Source organism: Taudactylus pleione, unplaced genomic scaffold, assembly GCF_031769625.1.
Source record: "Taudactylus pleione unplaced genomic scaffold, aTauple2 ptg000971l, whole genome shotgun sequence".
Classification (NCBI taxonomy): Eukaryota; Metazoa; Chordata; class Amphibia; order Anura; family Myobatrachidae; genus Taudactylus; species Taudactylus pleione.
Window position 1 is genome coordinate 797501 of NW_028285372.1, and position 24908 is coordinate 822408.

A 24908-nucleotide genomic window follows, 5' to 3' on the forward strand; every position below is an offset into this window, starting at 1 on the left:
GGCAGCTCCGATTCCTCTGACGTCCACTGGCCCTGGAAGACGTGTGGGCCTGTCACAGCGCCCCAACCCCGAAGGCAGGCATCCACTGTTAGAAGGATCCAATCCGAAATCCAAAACGGATATCCCCTGCTGAGATGGGACTTCTGTAACCACCAAGTCAGGGACATGCGCACCTCCGGAGTGAGCCTGATCATCTGCGTCTTTATTCGACAGGGAATCCTGTCCCATCTGGAGAGGATCAACATCTGCAGAGGCCTGGAATGGAACTGGGCATACTCCACCATGTCGAACGTTGACACCATGGAACCCAGTAACAGAAGGTCGTCTAAGTAAGGTAACAGACGAACCTCCTGCAACCGCAGGTGTGCCGCCATGACCGCCATTATCTTTGTGAACACCCGAGGAGCCGTGGAAAGGACAAACGGTAGAGCCCAAAACTGGTAATAGTGGTCCGATACCGCAAATCAGAGGTAACGCTGATGAGCCCTGACAATAGGGATATGCAGGTAAGCATCCTGAACATCCAGGGACACCATAAAATCCCCTGGCTGCATAGCTATAACAATAGAACGCAGAGTCTCCATTCGGAACTGAGGGACTCTTAAAAATTTGTTCAGGGACTTGAGGTTGAGGATAGGTCGGAATGATCCATTTGGCTTTTGAAACAGAAAAAGGTTGGAGTAATATCCGGTCCCCCTTAGGGATAACGGAACAGGCTCTATTACTCCCATCTGAAGCATAGGGCGCTCCACCTCCTGGATTGCTAGAGCCTTCGCTGGATCTGAAGGAAGGCCTGCTGCAAATAACTGATGAGGAGGCCTTCTGCGGAAGGAGAGGGCATATCCCTGAGATATGTCCTCCCTTACCCAAGTGTCTGTGGTGGTCTGGAACCAACACTGGGCGTATCGCAGAAGAGGCCCAGCCCGTCAGGCTGAGGGTTTGTCGTCCGGCTTGGCAGCTGGACGTCTGGTACTCAAAGCTTGTTTCTTGGGCTTAGCGGTCTTTTTGGGGCCTGAAGGTCTCGGAAAGGACTGCACCTTAGGTTTTCCCAGAGGGAGATAGGGCCTAAAGGACAGGTTTTTAGTCCCAGATGGAGTTGGGGCTGAATGTAGACATGCAGATTTGGCAGCCACCAGCGTGTCCACTATCTTGTCCAAAGCTGGCCCAAACAGGACCTGCCCATTGTAGGGTAAGCATTCCAAGCCTTTCTTGGATTCAGCGGCAACAGCCGCTGCTGAAATCCTAGAAGTAAGAAGGCTCAAATCCAAAGCCGCTTCGTTAATGTACGTAGCAGAACCCCGAAGGTTACCCACTAACACAACCTCTTCGCTGGAACCCTCTGAAGCAATGATGCTTGCAAAGCGTCCGCCCACCTTTCCATAGCCTGGGCCACCCAGCAGACAGCCATAGCTGGTCTAGATGCTCCTCCAGCAAGGGAATAGATGAACTTAAGACACACCTCCACCTTACGGTCTGTAGTATCCGTCAGAGAAGACAGACGGCATAGGCAGAGTTGCGCTCTTTACTAAGCGCGTCACGTGAGAATCCACCTGAGGAGGAGACTCCCATTTAGTTAAATAATCTTCCGCAAAGGGATATGTACGAGCCAGACGCTTGTGAGGTTGAAATCTTTTTCCTGGAGATTTCCAGGCCTCCTCCATGTGATCAACTAGCTGACCAGATAGAGGGAAAACTGCTGCAGCTCCTTTAACCTCTTTAAAATAAGCATGAGTAGGCGCTGCCGGTAAGTTGTTGTCAGTAATTACCATGGCTGCACGGACTGTCCGTATGAGGCCTGGAATGTAAATACTAGACTTGGCCTCTGCCCCTACTTGAGGAGTGCCAGTGTCAGACAGATCTAGAATTTCGCCCTCATCAGACGAGCCGTCATCCTCATCATCCTGTGTGGATGGATTTGACAATAATGGTCTTTTAGCAGGTCTAGACTGATCCTGCTGAGAGCTCTGCACCCCAGAATTAGTCCAACCAGAGTCTGCCGGAGTAAGAACCTGTTGCGGGTGGCACTGCGTCATTACTATTGGCCCCGGAACCCCTAGAACTGGAGGCGGGACTACCACCTGCCGTGCAAACCCCAATTGTGGAAACGTAGGAGGGGCTGCAAGCCTATTTACAAGAACAGTCAGGGCTTGTGCAAAACAAACCCAAGGTGGTTCCTGAGAGGTGCTGGGTACAGCAGAGGTACCAGGGATGGCCAAACATGCAGCACATAACCCAACCTGGAGTACCGCCCCCTCCCCCACACCTGCTTTACATCTGGAGCAGGAAAATAGGAGAGGTGCTCCTCTAGCAGAGTCCTCACTGGACATAGTGGTATGTGACTCTCCTCTCACAGAAATAAATCTAAAACTGTGAGGTAAATTCCTACCCTGACAGTACTGGCACTGAGAGGGCTGGTCAGGAGGAAGAAATAGGGATAGTAAAATGGCTGACAGGAGAAAGATCAGGCACACAGAGCTAGCATAAAGTCACATACAATGCAGAAACGCTGCACTAAGTGCACTATCACATACACAAACTACAGCCTGGCAGTGATAGCGCTACATACGCTGACCTTTACTGGAGGAGATGTAAGGGGCACCCCAGGCTCCGAACCCTGTCACCACAGCGTCTGTTACATAAAATGGCCGCCGGAGGATGAAGGGAGGCGGGCCTGGGGAGGATCACTGCCTCAGCCCGCCAAAACCACCTGTAAGGCGCCGGAGAGCAATGATGGGGGAGGAGCCTCCTGTGCGCTACAGGGAAGGCATCCTCCCCTGGCAGGCCATTAACCCCCGGGATGCTGGAGCGTGTTCCGCAACGCTCCAGCCCCGCATCCCTGGTGGTCCAGTGGAGAGCGCAGGCATTCGCCTGGCTCCACTATACTGCTGTCCCCAGGGAGCCTCCAGCCCTGGGGACGCCGGACGGTGAGACAGCGGGCACCTACCGCAGACGCCCGCTGCTTACCTTTGCTGCCCCCTGTACATCCGGCCACAGTCCACGGCCCCCGGGGGTTCCGCTAGCTAGATCTCCCAAGAGCCCGCCGAGTTCCCTGGATCGCTACCGGTGGTCGGCGCCGACGGGGGTGTCGGAGCGGTAGCATGGACGTCCGCTGAATTGTCCATGCTACCGCTCTTGAAGATCACAACCCCCCTGTGCGATAACCCAGCTCTGGCCGGGCACCTACTGAAACTGAGGTGGCTTGGCCTGGGGGCGGGGTATAGGAGGGGGCCCGGTGCATCCTGGGACGGAAGTTTTTAACTGTGTGGTGCCCATGGCAGGAGCCGAGCCTGTACCCGAAGGTATCCCTGTGGATTCTCATTCAATGGTTTTTGTTTAGTTAAATTATTTCAATATAGTAGATTAATGATGAAGACATGAAAACTATGAAAGATCACATATGGGATTATGTTGTAAACAAAAAAGTGTTAAACAAATCAAAATATGTTTTATATTTTAGATTCCTCATAGTAGCCCCCCTTTGCTTGGATGACAGCTTGGCACACTCTTGGCATTCTCTCAGTCAGCACCATGAGGTCGTCTCCTGGAATGGTTATGAAGTAACAGGTGGGCCTTGTCAGGGGTCACTCCGTGGAATTACTCGCCTTCTTAATGTGTGTGAGACCATCAGTTGTGTTGTGCAGAGGTAGGGTTAGTACACAGTGGACACCACTATCTGACTACTGTTGTAATCCATATTATGGCACCAACCACTCAACTCAGTAAAGAGAAAAGACAGCCCATCATTACTGTAAGACATGGTCAGTCGATATGGAAAATTTCAAGAACTTTGAATGTATCCTCAAGTGCAGTTGCAAAAACCATCAAACGCTATGATGAAACTGGCTCTCATGAGGACCGGCCCAGGAAAGGAAGACCAAGAGTTACCTCTGCTGCAGAGGATAAGTTCATTAGGGTTACCAGCCTCCGAAACCGCTACTTAACAGCACCTCAGATTAGAGACCACATAAAGTCTTCACAGAGTTCAAGTAGCAGACAAATCTCAACATGAACTGTTCAGAGGAGACTGCGTGTATCAGGCCTTCATGGTCAAATTGCTGCGAAGAAGCCACCACTGAGGATGAACAACAAGAAGAGAATTGTTTGGGCCAAGAAACACAAGGAAAGGACATTAGACCAGTGGAAATCTGTTTTCATCCCATCTGGTTTGCGCTTACTGGGACCATCATTTGTTTTTCAACAAGGCAATGACCCCAAACACACCTCCAGGCGTAAGGGCCACGTGACCAAGAAGGAAAGTGATGGAGTGCTGCGTCAGATGACCCGGCCTCCACAATCACCCGACCTAAACCCAACTGAGCTGGTTTGGGATGAGTTGGACGCAGAGTGTAGGAAAAGCAGCCAACAAGTGCTCAGTCCCTCCAGGAACTCCTTCAAGACTGTTGGAAAACCATCCAGGAGACACCTCATGGTGCTGACTGAGAGAATGCCAAGCGTGTGCCAAGCTGCCATCCAAGCAAAGGGGGGCTACTATGGGGAATCTAAATTATAAAACATATTTTGATTTGTTCAACACTTTTTTGTTTACAACATAATTCCATATGTGATCTGTCATAGCTCTGATGTCTTCAGTATTAATCTATGTTGAAAATATATATATATATATATATATATATATATATATATATATATATAGCCATGCGGAGGTGCGGCACTCTCAGTAAATAAAGCACGACAACTGTGTCTTAAATCGTCAACGTTTCAGTACATTTAACGTACTATCTTCAGGATAAAATTTTATCCTGAAGATAGTACGTTAAATGTACTGAAACGTTGATGATTTAAGACACAGTTGTCGTGCTTTATTTACTGAGAGTGCCGCACCTCCGCATGGCTATACTACTTTATATGTGAGGGCACCTCTAGACTTTGTTGTCAGTTATTGGGAGTGCCAGACCTCTGCTGGACTAATATATATATATATATATATATATATATATATATATACACACACACACACACATACATATATATATATATACACACACACAGGCTTACCCTACTATCCCTTTATATACACATAGGCTTACCGTACTATCCCTTTATATACACATAGGCTTACCGTACTATCCCTTTATATATACACAGGCTTACCGTACTATCCCTTATATATATATATATATACACACACAGAGGCTTACCATACTATATATATATATACATATATACACACATACATAGGCTTACCATACTATCCCTATATATACACATAGGCTTACCATATTATCCCTTTATATATACATAGGCTTACCATACTATCCCTTTATATATACATAGGCTTACCGTACTATCCCTTTATATATATATATATAGGCTTACCATACTATCCCTTTATCTATGCATGTAATGGGATAGTAGGGTAAGCCTATGCATGTACTGGGATAGTAGGGTAAGTATATGCATGTAATGGGATAGTAGGGTAAGCCTATGTATGTAATGGGATAGTATGGTAAGTCTATGTACGGTATGTAATGGGATAGTACGGTAAGTCTATGTACGGTATGTAATGGGATAGTACGGTAAGTCTATGTACGGTATGTAATGGGATAGTACGGTAAGCCTATGAATGTAATGGGATAGTACGGCAAGCCTATGTATGTAATGGGATAGTACGGTAAGCCTATGTATGTAATGGGATAGTACGGTAAGCCTATGTATGTAATGGGATAGTAGGGTAAGCCTATGTATGTAATGGGATAGTAGGGTAAGCCTATGTATGTAATGGGATAGTAGGGTAAGCCTATGTATGTAATGGGATAGTATGGCAAGCCTATGTATGTAATGGGATAGTATGGCAAGCCTATGTATGTAATGGGATAGTATGGCAAGCCTATGTATGTAATGGGATAGTATGGCAAGCCTATGTATGTAATGGGATAGTACGGCAAGCCTATGTATGTAATGGGATAGTACAGTAAGTCTATGTAATTGGATAGTACGGTAAGCCTATGTATGTAATGGGATAGTACGGTAAGCCTATGTATGTAATGGGATAGTACAGTAAGCCTATGTATGTAATGGGATAGTACAGTAAGCCTATGTATGTAATGGGATAGTATGGTAAGTCTATGTATGTATGGCAAGCCTATGTATGTAATGGGATAGTACAGTAAGTCTATGTATGTAATGGGATAGTACAGTAAGCCTATGTATGTAATGGGATAGTATGGTAAGTCTATGTATGTATGGCAAGCCTATGTATGTAATGGGATAGTACAGTAAGTCTATGTATGTAATGGGATAGTACAGTAAGCCTATGTATGTAATGGGATAGTATGGTAAGTCTATGTATGTATGGCAAGCCTATGTATGTAATGGGATAGTATGGTAAGTCTATGTATGTAATGGGATAGTATGGTATGTATGTATGGCAAGCCTATGTATGTAATGGGATAGTACAGTAAGTCTATGTATGTAATGGGATAGTACAGTAAGCCTATGTATGTAATGGGATAGTATGGTAAGTCTATGTATGTATGGCAAGCCTATGTATGTAATGGGATAGTACAGTAAGTCTATGTATGTAATGGGATAGTATGGTAAGCCTATGTATGTAATGGGATAGTATGGTAAGTCTATGTATGTAAAGGGATAGTATGGCAAGCCTATATATAGACCTGTATATGACAAGCACCGGGAGAGAAGATAGGGGTCATTACCTTCCTTTGTCTCCAGACTGCCCTCTTCCACCTCATCAGCGAACATGTCCAGAGGGGCAGGAGGAGCCAGGTGTCGCAGTCTGTAGCTCAGCTTCTCATAGGTGTCCTGATACACCTCATAGACACCCAGAGCCACCATCTGATCCGCCAGGGAGATGAGCTGCTCCAGGGGTTCCATCCTTTCCTCTGGTTTCTCAGCCTCGCCCTCCGGGTGCGGGTCCATCCTGTCCTGATCCTCCGTTCCTGGGTCTATACCGCCTGGGCTCCTAGTCTCTGGGTCTGCTCCTTCCCCGTCCTGGTCTCTGGCCATCACGTTACTTTCTTCAGGCTCACTCTTGTCTTTCAGGCGTAAGCGGTGACCTGCTCTTCTGCGTTTCACCTTCTGTGCACCGGCCCGCTTCCTGTGCTCTGCCCCTCCCAAACGCTGAATGCCTTTAGCCACAGTCTCACCGGGCAATATCATCTTCAGTAGGCCGTCTAATAATGCCTTCATTTCCATAGGTGCTCGTCCTTCCTCGGAGTCTGAGTCGCCATCCGCACTGGGGACAGGGTGGGGCGTTTTACGCTCCTTAATTCGGACCTGAAATATAAGAAGATGAGTTCAGTTTACATGGGCAGAGCCAGCTGATCAGGGGCAGCCTCCGAATGGCTTACCCAGTCAATGTTGTCTAGCCAGTGATCTTTGATCTCCGCTTCCTTCCGCAGGAAATAGTTCCCCTCTGAGTCAAAGTGTCCTTCCTCCATCTCTTCCTTCAGGTTAAAGGGTGTGATCTGCACTCCCCCCTCTGACTCAATGGTGGCACTCTCCTGTCCTGTGGGGGCAAATTATAACCACTTTATATCCTGGCCCGGCATGTACAACTCACATAGGAAACATGTTTAAAATGATCATTGGTAGAGATTTCAGAGTGGAAATAAGGTTTTAGGAAACCAGTGCAACAGATAACCTATAGATCCTGCACTTATTCCCTGCTTCATATCCCCGAGATTACCCGAAGGACCCGATGCTTATTCCTTGCTTCATATCCCGAGATTACCCGAAGGACCCGATGCTTATTCCCTGCTTCAAATCCCCGAGATTACCCAAAGGACCCGATGCTTATTCCTTGCTTCATATCCCGAGATTACCCGAAGGACCCGATGCTTATTCCCTGCTTCATATCCCCGAGAGTACCCGAAGGACCCAATGCTTATTCCCTGCTTCATATCCCCGAGACGAGATTACCCAAAGGACCCGATGCTTATTCCCTGCTTCATATCCCCGAGATTACCCAATGCTTATTCCCAACTTTATATCCCCGAGATTACCCGAAGGACCCGATGCTTATTCCTTGCTTCATATCCCCGAGATTACCCAAAGGACCCGATGCTTATTCCCTGCTTCATATCCCCGAGATTACCCAAAGGACCCGATGCTTATTCCAAGCTTCATATCCCCGAGAGTACCCGAAGGACCCGATGCTTATTCCCTGCTTCATATCCCCGAGATTACCCGAAGGACCCGATGCTTATTCCTTGCTTCATATCCCGAGATTACCCGAAGGACCCGATGCTTATTCCCTGCTTCATATCCCCGAGATTACCCAAAGGACCCGATGCTTATTCCTTGCTTCATATCCCCAATAATACTCGATGCTTATTCCCTGCTTCATATCCCCGAGATTACCTGAAGGACTCGATGCTTATTCCCTGCTTCATATCCCCGAGATTACCTGAAGGACCCGATGCTTATTCTCTGCTTCATATCCCCAATAATACTCGATGCTTATTCCCTGCTTCATATCCCCGAGATTACCTGAAGGACTCGATGCTTATTCCCTGCTTCATATCCCCGATAATACCCAATGCTTATTCTCTGCTTCATATCCCCAATAATACTCGATGCTTATTCCCTGCTTCATATCCCCGAGATTACCCGAAGGACCCGATGCTTATTCCCTGCTTCATATCCCCGAGATTACCCGATGCTTATTCTCTGCTTCATATCCTCGAGATTAACCAATGGCCCCAGTGCTTATTCCCTGCTTCATACCCCCCCCGAGATTACCTGAAGGACTCGATGCTTATTCCCTGCTTCATATCCCCGAGATTACCTGAAGGACCCGATGCTTATTCTCTGCTTCATATCCCCAATAATACTCGATGCTTATTCCCTGCTTCATATCCCCGAGATTACCTGAAGGACTCGATGCTTATTCCCTGCTTCATATCCCCGATAATACCCAATGCTTATTCTCTGCTTCATATCCCCGATAATACCCAATGCTTATTCTCTGCTTCATATCCCCAATAATACTCGATGCTTATTCCCTGCTTCATATCCCCGAGATTACCCGAAGGACCCGATGCTTATTCCCTGCTTCATATCCCCGAGATTACCCGATGCTTATTCTCTGCTTCATATCCTCGAGATTAACCAATGGCCCCAGTGCTTATTCCCTGCTTCATACCCCCCCGAGATTACCTGAAGGACTCGATGCTTATTCCCTGCTTCATATCCCCGAGATTACCCGACGCTTATTCTCTGCTTCATATCCCCGAGATTACCTGAAGGACTCGATGCTTATTCCCTGCTTCATATCCCCGAGATTACCCGACGCTTATTCTCTGCTTCATATCCCCGAGATTACCTGAAGGACTCGATGCTTATTCCCTGCTTCATATCCCCGAGATTACCTGAAGGACTCGATGTTTACTCCCTGCCTCATATCCCCGAGATTACCCGATGCTTATTCCCTGCTTCATAACCCAGAGATTACCCAATGGCCCCAGTGCTTATTCCCTGCTTCATATACCCGAAGGACCCGATGCTTATTCCCTGCTTCATACTCCCGAGATTACCCCATGGCCCCAGTGTTTATTCCATGCATCATAACCCCCCTGAGATTACCCCATGGCCCCAGTGCTTATTCCATGCTTCATACCCGAGATTACCCCGTGGCCCCAATGCTTATTCCCTGCTTCATATCCCCGAGATTACCCCATGGACCCGGTGCTTATTCCCTGCTTCATACCCCCCCCCTGTGATTACCCCATGACCCCAGTGCTTATTCCATGCTTCATACCCCCGAGATTACCCAGTGGCCCCAGTGCTTATTCCCTGCTTCATACCCCCGAATTTACCCCATGGCCCCGATGCTTATTCTCTACTTCATACCCCCGAGTTTACCCCATGGCCCCGATGCTTATTCCCTGCTTCATATCCCAAAGATTAACCAATGGACCCGATGCTTATTCCCCGCTTCATGCCCCCTAAAATTACCCCATGGCTTCAGCGCTTAGTCCCTGCTTCATGCCCCCTGAGATTACTCCATGGCTTCAGCGCTTATTCCCCGCCTCATACCCCGAGATTACTCCATGGCTTCAGTGCTTATTCCCCGCTTCATACCCCGAGATTACTCCATGGCTTCAGCGCTTATTCCCCGCTTCATACCCCCTGAGATTACTCCATGGCTTCAGCGCTTATTCCCTGCTTCATTCCCCCTGAAATTACTCCATGGCTTCAGCGCTTATTCCCTGCTTCATGCCCCCTGAGATTACTCCATGGCTTCAGCGCTTATTCCCTGCTTCATGCCCCCTGAGATTACTCCATGGCTTCAGCGCTTATTCCCTGCTTCATGCCCCCTGAGATTACTCCATGGTTTCAGCGCTTATTCCCTGCTTCATTCCCCCATGGCTTCAGTGCTTATTCCCTGCTTCATGCCCCCTGAGATTACTCCATGGCTTCAGCGCTTATTCCCTGCTTCATTCCCCCATGGCTTCAACGCTTATTCCCTGCTTCATGCCCCCTGAGATTACTCCATGGCTTCAGCGCTTATTCTCTGCTTCATGCCCCCTGAGATTACCCCATGGCTTCAGCGCTTATTCCCTGCTTCATACCCCCTGAGATTACCCCATGGCTTCAGCGCTTATTCCCTGCTTCATACCCCGAGATTACCCCATGGCTTCAGCGCTTATTCCCTGCTTCATACCCCCTGAGATTACCCCATGGCTTCAGCGCTTATTCCCTGCTTCATACCCCCTGAGATTACTCCATGGCTTCAGCACTTATTCCCTGCTTCATGCCCCCTGAGATTACCCCATGGCTTCAGCGCTTATTCCCTGCTTAATACCCCCTGAGATTACTCCATGGCTTCAGCGCTTATTCCCCGCTTCATACCCCCTGAGATTACTACATGGCTTCAGCTCTTATTCCCTGCTTCATGCCCCCTGAGATTACCCCATGGCTTCAGCGCTTATTCCCTGCTTCATGTCCCCTGAAATTACTCCATGGCTTCAGCGCTTATTCCCCGCTTCATACCCCCTGAGATTACTCCATGGCTTCAGCGCTTATTCCCCGCTTCATACCCCCTGAGATTACCCCATGGCTTCAGCGCTTATTCTCTGCTTCATACCCCCTGAGATTACCCCATGGCTTCAGCGCTTTTTCCCTGCTTCATTCCCCCTGAAATTACCCCATGGCTTCAGCGCTTATTCCCTGCTTCATGCCCCCTGAGATTACTCCATGGCTTCAGCGCTTATTCCCCGCTTCATGCCCCCTGAGATTACCCCATGACTTCAGCGCTTCTTGTCACCTTGCCCCCACCCATTAATTCCCTGGAATAACGCTGTTATTTCCAGATTATAACATGTAATTCTAGCCGGCACAATGACAGGATAAGGAGCTTCCATAATCCCTAGGTAGCCCCAATTCCAGGAAATGTCTCACTACCTTACTCAGAGATTTGCACGATACAAAGAACAATCATTTTACATCAAACACAATTCACTAATGTGTTGGTTGCCTGCAGGACAGAGCCCTGATCTGCTCACCCCTCACCCCCTCTGATCAATCACACAGCAGAGTGGTGAGGTTACTTCATTCTCATTGTTTTACAGGGCTGACCCCAAGGCAGTTCCCATTATTCCCATCTCGCTCCCAACCTCTTAATGGTCTGTTTATTATCCACCCAACTGCGGTTCCACATATGAGATCTCCTCGCCATTATAAATCACAGATTTAAATAAGAAAGTAAGGTCAGGATATTTTACCCACATACCCAAGGAGGAAACAGGCATCTGGGCATAGGCCGAGGAATGGATGTAAGCCACTCTGCATAACTCTGCTACAGCCTCACACCTCACTCACTTACACCTCACTCCCAGGCTGGGGGGAGTCACCCAGATGTCACACTGCTCTGTCCCTGCTCCAGCCTTACACCTCACTCCCAGGCTGGGGAGAATCACCCAGACGTCACACTGCTCTGTCCCTGCTCCAGCCTCACACCTCACTCCCAGGCTGGGGGGAGTCACCCAGATGTCACACTGCTCTGTCCCTGCTCCAGCCTCACACCTCACTCCCAGGCTGGGGGGAATCCTGTCACCCAGACGTCACACTGCTCTGTCCCTGCTCCAGCCTCACACCTCACTCCCAGGCTGGGGAGAATCCTGTCACACTGCTCTGTCCCTGCTCCAGCCTCACACCTCACTCCCAGGCTGGGGGGAGACACCCAGACGTCACACTGCTCTGTCCCTGCTCCAGCCTCACACCTCACTCCCAGGCTGGGGGGAGTCACCCAGACGTCACACTGCTCTTTCCCTGCTCCAGCCTCACACCTCACTTCCAGGCTGGGGGGAGTCACCCAGACGTCACACTGTTCTGTCCCTGCTCCAGCCTTACACAACACTCCCAGGCTGGGGGGAGTCACCCAGACGTCACGCTGCTCTGTCCCTGATGTCACGCTGCTCTGTCCCTGATGTCACGCTGCTCTGTCCCTGATGTCACGCTGCTCTTGCACATCTCACAATAAACGCTGTAATCTTATCACTGAGACTAAGGGGATAATGGGCACTCAGTGATAATTCAGTAACTAGACATGAGGTGCTGGGCTAAGGGAGGGGGGTGTTAGCAGTGGAATAGGAAACCTGCAACCCCTCTGATTAGACAGACATTACAGATAGCCGCAGGCTGGGGCACTCACCTTCCACATCCTCGGGTGCCAGCATGTTATATTTAGAAGAGGCCACGGACGCTTCTTCCGAGTCATCTTCCTCGTCGCTGTCTAGCGAATGCTTCCCCTTAAAGCGGCTGCCAGGACCCCCGACTGTCTCTGGAAACTGAGAAATGGTGAGAGACCAGCCGTTATCACATATACCCTCATGCTCTCCGGGCTCTTATATCAGACTGGAGGTAATTGGGGCAGTGACACTACACCGGCATAGATGTACATTATATGTAGGGCATGATGAGTTATAGGAACACATAGGAATGATGACTATGAATAGTGACATGGGGGAAACCACTCTCCATTATCTTCTGCAGGGTGACGGCGGATAGAGGAGCACCACTCTGACCATGTACTGCATACCATGCTGGTATAGACACATGGGATATATGAGGAGAGATATAAACCTGAATACATGGAAGCAGCTCTATTCGTTCTCCGTTCAGGACACATTATAGGACTCGCATTGGATCACCTGACAGTTATGGTTTAGTTGCCCAGCACCCCGATGACCGACAGATTCTCACCTGGACACTACTCTGCCAGGTCCTCTGTACCCAAGTATTATATAGCAGGGAGTGACATGGGGGAAACCATCTTATAAGGAGGGCATACACTACACCGGCCCAGGCAGCTTATGTGACCTGTAATGGTGTGCTGTCACTGGGCACCGATAAGGAGGGCATACATTACACCGGCCCAGGCAGCTTATGTGACCTGTAATGGTGTGCTGTCACTGGGCACCGATGAGGGCATACATTACACCGGCCCAGGCAGCTTATGTGACCTGTAATGGTGTGCTGTCACTGGGTACTGATAAGGAGGGCATACACTAAACCGGCCCAGGCAGGTTATGTGACCTGTAATTGTGTGCTGTCACTGGCACCGATATGGAGGGCATACATTACACCGGCCCAGGCAGCTTATGTGATCTGTAATGGTGTATTGTCACTGGGTAATGATAAGGAGGGCATACATTACACCGGCCCAGGCAGCTTATGTGACCTGTAATGGTGTGCTGTCACTGGGTACCGATAAGGAGGGCATACATTACACCGGCCCAGGCAGCTTATGTGACCTGTAATGGTGTGCTGTCACTGGGTACCGATAAGGAGAACATTACACCGGCCCAGGCAGCTTATGTGACCTGTAATGGTGTGCTGTCACTGGGCACCGATAAGGAGGGCATACATTACACCGGCCCAGGCAGCTTATGTGACCTGTAATGGTGTGCTGTCACTGGGCACCGATAAGGAGGGCATACATTACACCGGCCCAGGCAGCTTATGTGACCAGCAATGGTGTATTGTCACTGGGCACAGATAAGGAGAACATTACACCGGCCCAGGCAGCTTATGTGACCTGTAATGGTGTGCTGTCACTGGGCACCGATAAGGAGGGCATACATTACACCGGCCCAGGCAGCTTATGTGACCTGTAATGGTGTGCTGTCACTGGGCACCGATAAGGAGAACATTACACCGGCCCAGGCACCTTATGTGACCTGTAATGGTGTGCTGTCACTGGGCACCGATAAGGAGGGCATACATTACACCGGCCCAGGCAGCTTATGTGACCAGCAATGGTGTATTGTCACTGGGCACAGATAAGAAGAACATTACACCGGCCCAGGCAGCTTATGTGACCTGTAATGGTGTGCTGTCACTGGGCACCGTAAGGAGGGCATACACTACACCGGCCCAGGCAGCTTATGTGATCTGTAATGGTGTATTGTCACTGGGTAATGATAAGGAGGGCATACATTACACCGGCCCAGGCAGCTTATGTGACCTGTAATGGTGTGCTGTCACTGGGTAATGATAAGGAGGGCATACATTACACCGGCCCAGGCAGCTTATGTGACCTGTAATGGTGTGCTGTCACTGGGTAATGATAAGGAGGGCATACATTACACCGGCCCAGGCAGGTTATGTGACCTGTAATGGTGTGCTGTCACTGGGTACCGATAAAGGCATTACACAGGGTGAGGCAGCTTATGTGACCTGTAATGGTGTGCTGTCACTGGGTACCGATAAAGGCATTACACAGGGTGAGGCAGCTTATGTGACCTGTAATGGTGTGCTGTCACTGGGTACTGATAAAGAAGGCATTACACAGGGTGAGGCAGCTTATGTGATATGTAATGGTGTGCTGTCACTGGGTAATGATAAGGAGGGCATACACTACACCGGCCCAGGCAGCTTATGTGACCTGTAATGGTGTGCTGTCACTGGGCACCGATAAAGAAGGCATTACACCGGCCCAGGCAGCTTATGTGACCTGTAATGGTGTGCAGTCACTGGGTAATGATAAGGAGGGCATACACTACACCCGCCCAGGCAGCTTATGTGACCTGTAATGGTGTGCTGTCACTGGGTACCGATAAAGAGGGCATACACTACACCGGCCCAGGCAGCTTATGTGACCTGTAATGGTGTGCTGTCACTGGGTACCGATAAAGAGGGCATACATTACACCGGCCCAGGCAGCTTATGTGACCTGTAATGGTGTGCTGTCACTGGGTACTGATAAGGAGCGCATACACTACACCGGCCCAGGCAGCTTATGTGACCTGTAATGGTGTGCTGTCACTGGGTAATGATAAGGAGAACATTACACCGGCCCAGGCAGCTTATGTGACCTGTAATGGTGTGCTGTCACTGGGTACCGATAAAGAGGGTATACATTACACCGGCCCAGGCAGCTTATGTGACCTGTAATGGTGTGCTGTCACTGGGCACCGATAAGAAGAACATTACACAGGGTGAGGCAGCTTATGTAACCTGTAATGGTGTGCTGTCACTGGGTAATGATAAGGAGGGCGTTACACCGGCCTAGGCAGCTTATGTGACCTGTAATGGTGTGCTGTCACTGGGTACCGATAAAGAAGGCATTACACAGGGTGAGGCAGCTTATGTGACCTGTAATGGTGTGCTGTCACTGGGTACCGATAAAGAAGGCATTACACAGGGTGAGGCAGCTTATGTGACCTGTAATGGTGTGCTGTCACACCAATAAGGAGGGCATACATTACACCGGGCCAGGTGGGTGTGCAGTCACTGGGCACTGATAAGGAGGTACCAAAGCGTATACCCTCAGTCACTGGTGGCTGCCAGGAATCAGCAGTTCATGACCTGTCTCGGATGTCACCCCCATGGTACAATGTGACCCGCCCAAAAAAATAAATAAAATTGTCACCCGTCTCTTATTCATCTCCTCTTCTCCAGAGAGATCCTCAAAGGTCACTTTTCTCTTTGACATCCTGTGAAAAAAAACAAAGCAAGTCCTCAATAAGAGAGACCATTGTGCTATGTCGGAGCCAGGGGGGCAAGGTCTTGGGAGTAGAATTTATTTAGGTAATGGCTGGCAGACGTACAGGGGGTGAGTATTGGAGGTACAGGGAACTGAGGGTAAGGGGTAAGAGAGGAGAGTTGTGCGGGGTACAAGAGAAGGAGTATAATGGGTACAGGGGAGGAGGGGGTATTATGGGTACAGGGGAGGAGGGATGAGGGGGGGACGGGTGATGAGGGGGTATTATGGGTACAGGGGAGGAGGGATGTGGGGGGTATTATAGGTACTGGGGAGGAGGGTGGGTACAGGAGTATTATGGGTACAGGGGAGCAGGTAGGGATGAGGGGGTATTATGTGTACAGGGGATGAGGGGGGTATTATGGGTACAGGGGAGGAGGGGGGTATTATGAGTACAGGGGAGGAGGGATGTGGGGGGTATTATAGGTACTGGGGAGGAGGGTGGGTACAGGAGTATTATGGGTACAGGGGAGGAGGTAGGGATGAGGGGGGTATTATGGGTACAGGGGATGAGGGGGGTATTATGGGTACAGGGGAGGAAGGGGTATTGAGTACAGGGGAGGAGGGATGTGGGGGGTACAGGGGATGAGGGGGGTATTATAGGTACTGGGGATGAGGGGGGTATTATGGGTACAGGGGATGAGGGGGTACATTATGGGTACAGGGGATGAGGGGGTACATTATGGGTACAGGGGATGAGGGGGGAATTATGGGTACAGGGGATGAGGGGGGAATTATGGGTACAGGGGATGAGGGGGGTACATTATGGGTACATGGGATGAGGGGGGTATTATGGGTACATGGGATGAGGGGGTATTATGGGTACATGGGATGAGGGGGTATTATGGGTACATGGGATGAGGGGGTATTATGGGTACGGGGCTGGGGCAGCAGTGACCTGTCGGAGCGGAGGCGGCGGGCGGCGCACAGGGACGTGCTGTGCAGTCTCAGGTCGATGACGTCAGGCGCGCAGGAAATGAGGCAGCTGCAGCCGGGACACGTGACGCAGTGCTGGGGGCGGGTATAAGGGTAACGCCCCCAATTGGCGCTGCGATGCGGATAGGGGGCGGTTATCTTTGATATTTGTAGGGGTTGGGCACAAAGGGCTGCGGGCAAATCAGCCTCGGGGGGCGGGGTTATGATCAGCTGTATGGGTGATGGAGAGATCCCCTTCTGTATCTGTTATGGCTGACTGGTGTATTTATATACACTATACACATACATACACTATACACATACATACACTATACACATACATACACTATATACATACATACACTATACACATACATACACTATATACATACATACACTATACACATACATACACTATACACATACATACACTATATACATACATACACTATACACATACATACACTATATACATACATACACTATACACATACATACACTATACACATACATACACTATACACATACATACACTATACACATACATACACTATATACATACATACACTATACACATACATACACTATATACATACATACACTATACACATACATACACTATACACATACATACACTATATACATACATACACTATACACATACATACACTATATACATACATACACTATACACATACATACACTATACACATACATACACTATACACATACATACACTATACACATACATACACTATACACATATATACACTATATACATACATACACTATACACATATATACACTATATACATACACTATATACATACATACACTATACACATACATACACTATATACATACATACACTATACACATACATACACTATATACATACATACACTATACACATATATACACTATATACATACACTATATACATACATACACTATACACATACATACACTATATACATACATACACTATACACATACATACACTATACACATACATACACTATATACATACATACACTATACACATACATACACTATACACTATACACATACATACACTATACACATACATACACTATACACATACATACACTATACACTATACACATACATACACTATACACATACATACACTATACACATACATACACTATATACATACATACACTATACACATACATACACTATACACATACATACACTATATACATACATACACTATATACATACATACACTATACACATACATACACTATATACATACATACACTATACACATACATACACTATACACATACATACACTATATACATACATACACTATACACATACATACACTATACACATACATACACTATACACATACATACACTATACACATATATACACTATATACATACATACACTATACACATATATACACTATATACATACACTATATACATACATACACTATACACATACATACACTATATACATACATACACTATACACATACATACACTATATACATACATACACTATACACATATATACACTATATACATACACTATATACATACATACACACACTATACACATACATACACTATATACATACATACACTATACACATACATACACTATACACATACATACACTATATACATACATACACTATACACATACATACACTATACACTATACACATACATACACTATACACATACATACACTATACACATACATACACTATACACTATACACATACATACACTATACACATACATACACTATACACATACATACACTATATACATACATACACTATACACATACATACACTATACACATACATACACTATATACATACATACACTATACACTATACACATACATACACTATACACATACATACACTATACACATACATACACTATACACTATACACATACATACACTATACACATACATACACTATACACATACATACACTATACACATATATACACTATACACATACATACACTATACACATACATACACTATACACATACATACACTATACACATACATACACTATACACATACATACACTATACACTATACACATACATACACTATACACATACATACACTATACACATACATACACTATACACTATACACATACATACACTATACACATACATACACTATACACATACATACACTATACACTATACACATACATACACTATATACATACATACACTATACACATACATACACTATACACATACATACACTATATACATACATACACTATACACATACATACACTATACACATACATACACTATACACTATACACATACATACACTATACACATACATACACTATACACATACATACACTATACACTATACACATACATACACTATACACATACATACACTATACACATACATACACTATATACATACATACACTATACACATACATACACTATACACATACATACACTATACACATACATACACTATACACATACATACACTATACACATACATACACTATATACATACATACACTATACACATATATACACTATATACATACACTATATACATACATACACTATACACATACATACACTATATACATACATACACTATACACATACATACACTATACACATACATACACTATATACATACATAAACTATACACATACATACACTATACACTATACACATACATACACTATACACATACATACACTATACACTATACACATACATACACTATACACATACATACACTATACACATACATACACTATATACATACATACACTATACACATACATACACTATACACATACATACACTATACACTATACACATACATACACTATACACATACATACACTATACACATACATACACTATACACTATACACATACATACACTATACACATACATACACTATACACATACATACACTATATACATACATACACTATACACATACATACACTATACACATATATACACTATACACATACATACACTATACACATACATACACTATATACATACATACACTATACACATACATACACTATACACATACATACACTATATACATACATACACTATACACATACATACACTATACACTATACACATACATACACTATACACATACATACACTATACACATACATACACTATACACTATACACATACATACACTATACACATACATACACTATACACATACATACACTATACACTATACACATACATACACTATATACATACATACACTATACACATACATACACTATACACATACATACACTATACACATACATACACTATATACATACATACACTATACACATACATACACTATACACATACATACACTATACACATACATACACTATACACTATACACATACATACACTATACACATACATACACTATACACATACATACACTATACACATACATACACTATACACTATACACATACATACACTATACACATACATACACTATACACATACATACACTATACACATACATACACTATACACATATATACACTATACACATACATACACTATACACATACATACACTATACACATACATACACTATACACATACATACACTATACACATACATACACTATACACATACATACACTATACACATACATACACTATATACATACATACACTATACACATACATACACTATACACATACATACACTATATACATACATACACTATACACATACATACACTATACACATACATACACTATACACATACATACACTATACACTATACACATACATACACTATACACATACATACACTATACACATATATACACTATACACATACATACACTATACACATACATACATACATACACTATACACATACATACATACACTATACACATACATACATACATACACTATACACATACATACACTATACACATACATACACTATACACATACATACACTATACACATACATACACTATACACATACATACACTATACACTATACACATACATACACTATACACATACATACACTATACACATACATACACTATATACATACATACACTATACACATACATACACTATACACATACATACACTATATACATACATACACTATACACATACATACACTATACACTATACACATACATACACTATACACATACATACACTATACACATACATACACTATACACATATATACACTATATACATACATACACTATACACATACATACACTATACACATACATACACTATACACTATACACTATACACATACATACACTATACACATACATACACTATATACATACATACACTATACACATACATACACTATACACATATATACACTATACACATACATACACTATACACATACATACACTATATACATACATACACTATACACATACATACACTATACACATACATACACTATACACTATACACATACATACACTATACACATACATACACTATACACATACATACATACACTATACACATACATACACTATACACATACATACACTATACACATACATACACTATACACATACATACACTATATACATACATACATACACTATACACATACATACACTATACACATACATACACTATACACATACATACACTATATACATACATACACTATACACATACATACACTATACACATACATACACTATATACATACATACACTATACACATACATACACTATATACATACATACATACACTATACACATACATACACTATACACATACATACACTATACACATACATACATACATACACTATACACATACATACACTATACACATACATACACTATACACATACATACACTATACACATACATACACTATATACATACATACACTATACACATACATACACTATACACATATATACACTATACACATACATACACGATACACATACATACACTATACACATACATACACTATATACATACATACACGATACACATACATGCACTATACACATACATGCACTATACACATAGATACACTATATACATACATACACTATACACATACATACACTATACACATATATACACTATATACATACATACACTATACACATACATACACTATACACATACATACACTATACACATACATACACTATATACATACATATATACACTATACACATACATACACTATACACATACATACACTATACACATATATACACTATACACATATATACACTATACACATACATACACTATACACATACATACACTATATACATACATACAGTATATATACACTATATACATACACACATATATACACTATATACTTACACACACATATACTCTATATACATACATACACTATACACATACATACACTATACACATACATACACTATATACATACATAGACTATATACATACATACACTATACACATACATACACTATATACATACACTATACACATACATACACTATACACATACATACACTATATACATACATACACTATACACATATATACACTATATACATACACTATACACATACATACACTATACACATATATACACTATATACATACACTATATACATACATACACTATACACATACATACACTATACACATATATACACTATACACATACATACACTATACACATACATACACTATACACTATACACATACATACACTATACACATACATACACTATACACATACATACACTATACACATACATACACTATACACATATATACACTATACACATACATACACTATATACATACATACACTATACACATACATACACTATACACATACATACATACACTATACACATACATACACTATACACATACATACACTATACACATACATACATACACTATACACATACATACACTATACACATACATACAGTATATACATACATACACATATACACTATATACATACATACACATATACACTATACACATATACATACACACACATATACATACATACACTATACACATACATACAGTATATACATACATACACATCTATACAGTATATACATACACACACATATATACAGTATATACATACATACACATATATACAGTATATACATACATACATACACATATACACTATATACATACATACACATATACACTATATACATACACATATACACTATATACATACATACACATATACACTATATACATACACACGTATATACATACACACATATATACAGTATATACATACATACCCATACAGTATATACATACACATATATACAGTATATACATACACACACATATATACACTATATACATACATACACATATACACTATATACATACATACTATATACATACATACACACATATATACATACATACACATATATACAGTATATACATACACACACATATATACAGTATATACATACACACACATATATACAGTATATACATACATACAGTATATACATACACACATATATACACTATACACATACATACACATATACAGTATATACATACATACACACATATATACACTATACACATACATACACACTATATACATACACACATATATACACTATTTACAGACACACATATATACAGTATATACTAGGGGTGTGCACCGGCCACTTTTCGTGTTTTGTGTTTTGGTTTTGGATCTGGATCTTTCTTCGTGTTTTGGATCTGGATTGGTTTTGCCAAAACCACCCTTCCGTGTTTTGGGTTCTGGGTTTTGTGTTTTGGATCTGTATTTTTTTGAAAAAAAGCATAAAAACAGCTAAAATCACAGAATTTGTAGGTTTTTCTGCTCCTATGCTATTATTAACCTCAATAACCTTAATTTCCACTCATTTCCAGTCTATTCTGAATACCTCACACCTCACAATAGTGTTTTTATGTCCAAAAGGTTGCACCGAGGTAGCTGGATGACTATGCTAAGTGACACGAGTGGGCGGCACAAACACGTGACCCATCTAGGCGTGAAACTGCAGTGGCAGACAGGATGGCATTGAAAAACTAGGCCCCAAACTGTACATAATGCAAAGAAAAAAAAGAGGTGCAAGATGGAATTGTCCTTGGGCCCTCCCACCCACCCTTATGTTGTATAAACAGGACATGCACACTTTAACAAACCAATCATTTCAGCGCCAGGGTCTGCCACACAACTGTGGCTGAAATGATTGGTTCGTTTGGGCCCCCACAAAACAAGCTGGCAATTAATCTGTCCCTGCACAAACTGGCTCTACGGAGGCAAGAAGTCGTCCTCATCCTCCTCATCCACAGATTCCTCACCCTCTTCAGTGTTATGTACATCCTCATCCTCACAGAGTATTAATTCGTCCCTGCTGGAACCACAGGTCCCTCTGTACGTTCTGGAGGCTGGTCTCCCTGGAAGAGTTGATCATTCATTTTATGAACATCATCTTCTCCACATTTTGTGGAAGCAACCTCCTACGCCTTTCGCTAACAAGGTTCCCGGCTGCACTAAACACTCTTTCGGAGTACACACTGGAGGGGGGGCAACTCAGGTAAAATAGAGCCAGTTTGTACAGGGACCTCCAAATTGCTTCTTTTTCCTGCCAGTACAGGTACGGACTGTCTGACATGCCTACTTGGATGCTGTCACCGATGTAATCCTTTAACAGACAGACGCACGCTTGTCGCTGCTGCTTTGAGGATTCAAGTGCGGCTACAGCCCACACAATTCACAAAGATAGAAAAAAAAAAGAATATTTTTATTGTTTGTGGAGCACACTTTGAGGGTTACACCACCCTCTAACAGACAGACGCACGCTTGTCGCTGCTGCTTTGAGGATGCAAGTGCGGCTACAGCCCACACAATTCACAAAGACAGAAAAAAGAAGAAGAATATTTTTATTCTTTGTGTAGCA

The 24908-nt window shown here is 43.7% G+C and overlaps 1 protein-coding gene across 2 annotated transcripts in view; it reads right to left on the reverse strand.

Annotated features, from left to right (window-relative positions):
• The window catches only part of CD2BP2 (CD2 cytoplasmic tail binding protein 2), a 28538-nt gene extending 11513 nt beyond the window's left edge, over positions 1-17025 (reverse strand). The window contains exons 1-5 of one of the 2 annotated variants that reach the window (XM_088460692.1): positions 16869-17025; positions 15860-15923; positions 12638-12773; positions 7332-7489; positions 6678-7257 (exon numbers count right to left, since the gene is read on the reverse strand). In XM_088460692.1, the coding sequence (XP_088316818.1) occupies positions 6678-7257; positions 7332-7489; positions 12638-12773; positions 15860-15922 (937 nt within the window). In that variant the 5' untranslated portion in view covers position 15923; positions 16869-17025. The remainder of the gene's footprint in view (positions 1-6677; positions 7258-7331; positions 7490-12637; positions 12774-15859; positions 15924-16868) is intronic. The other variant, XM_088460691.1, reaches the window with a different exon arrangement.
• Between the last annotated feature and the right edge of the window lie 7883 nt (positions 17026-24908).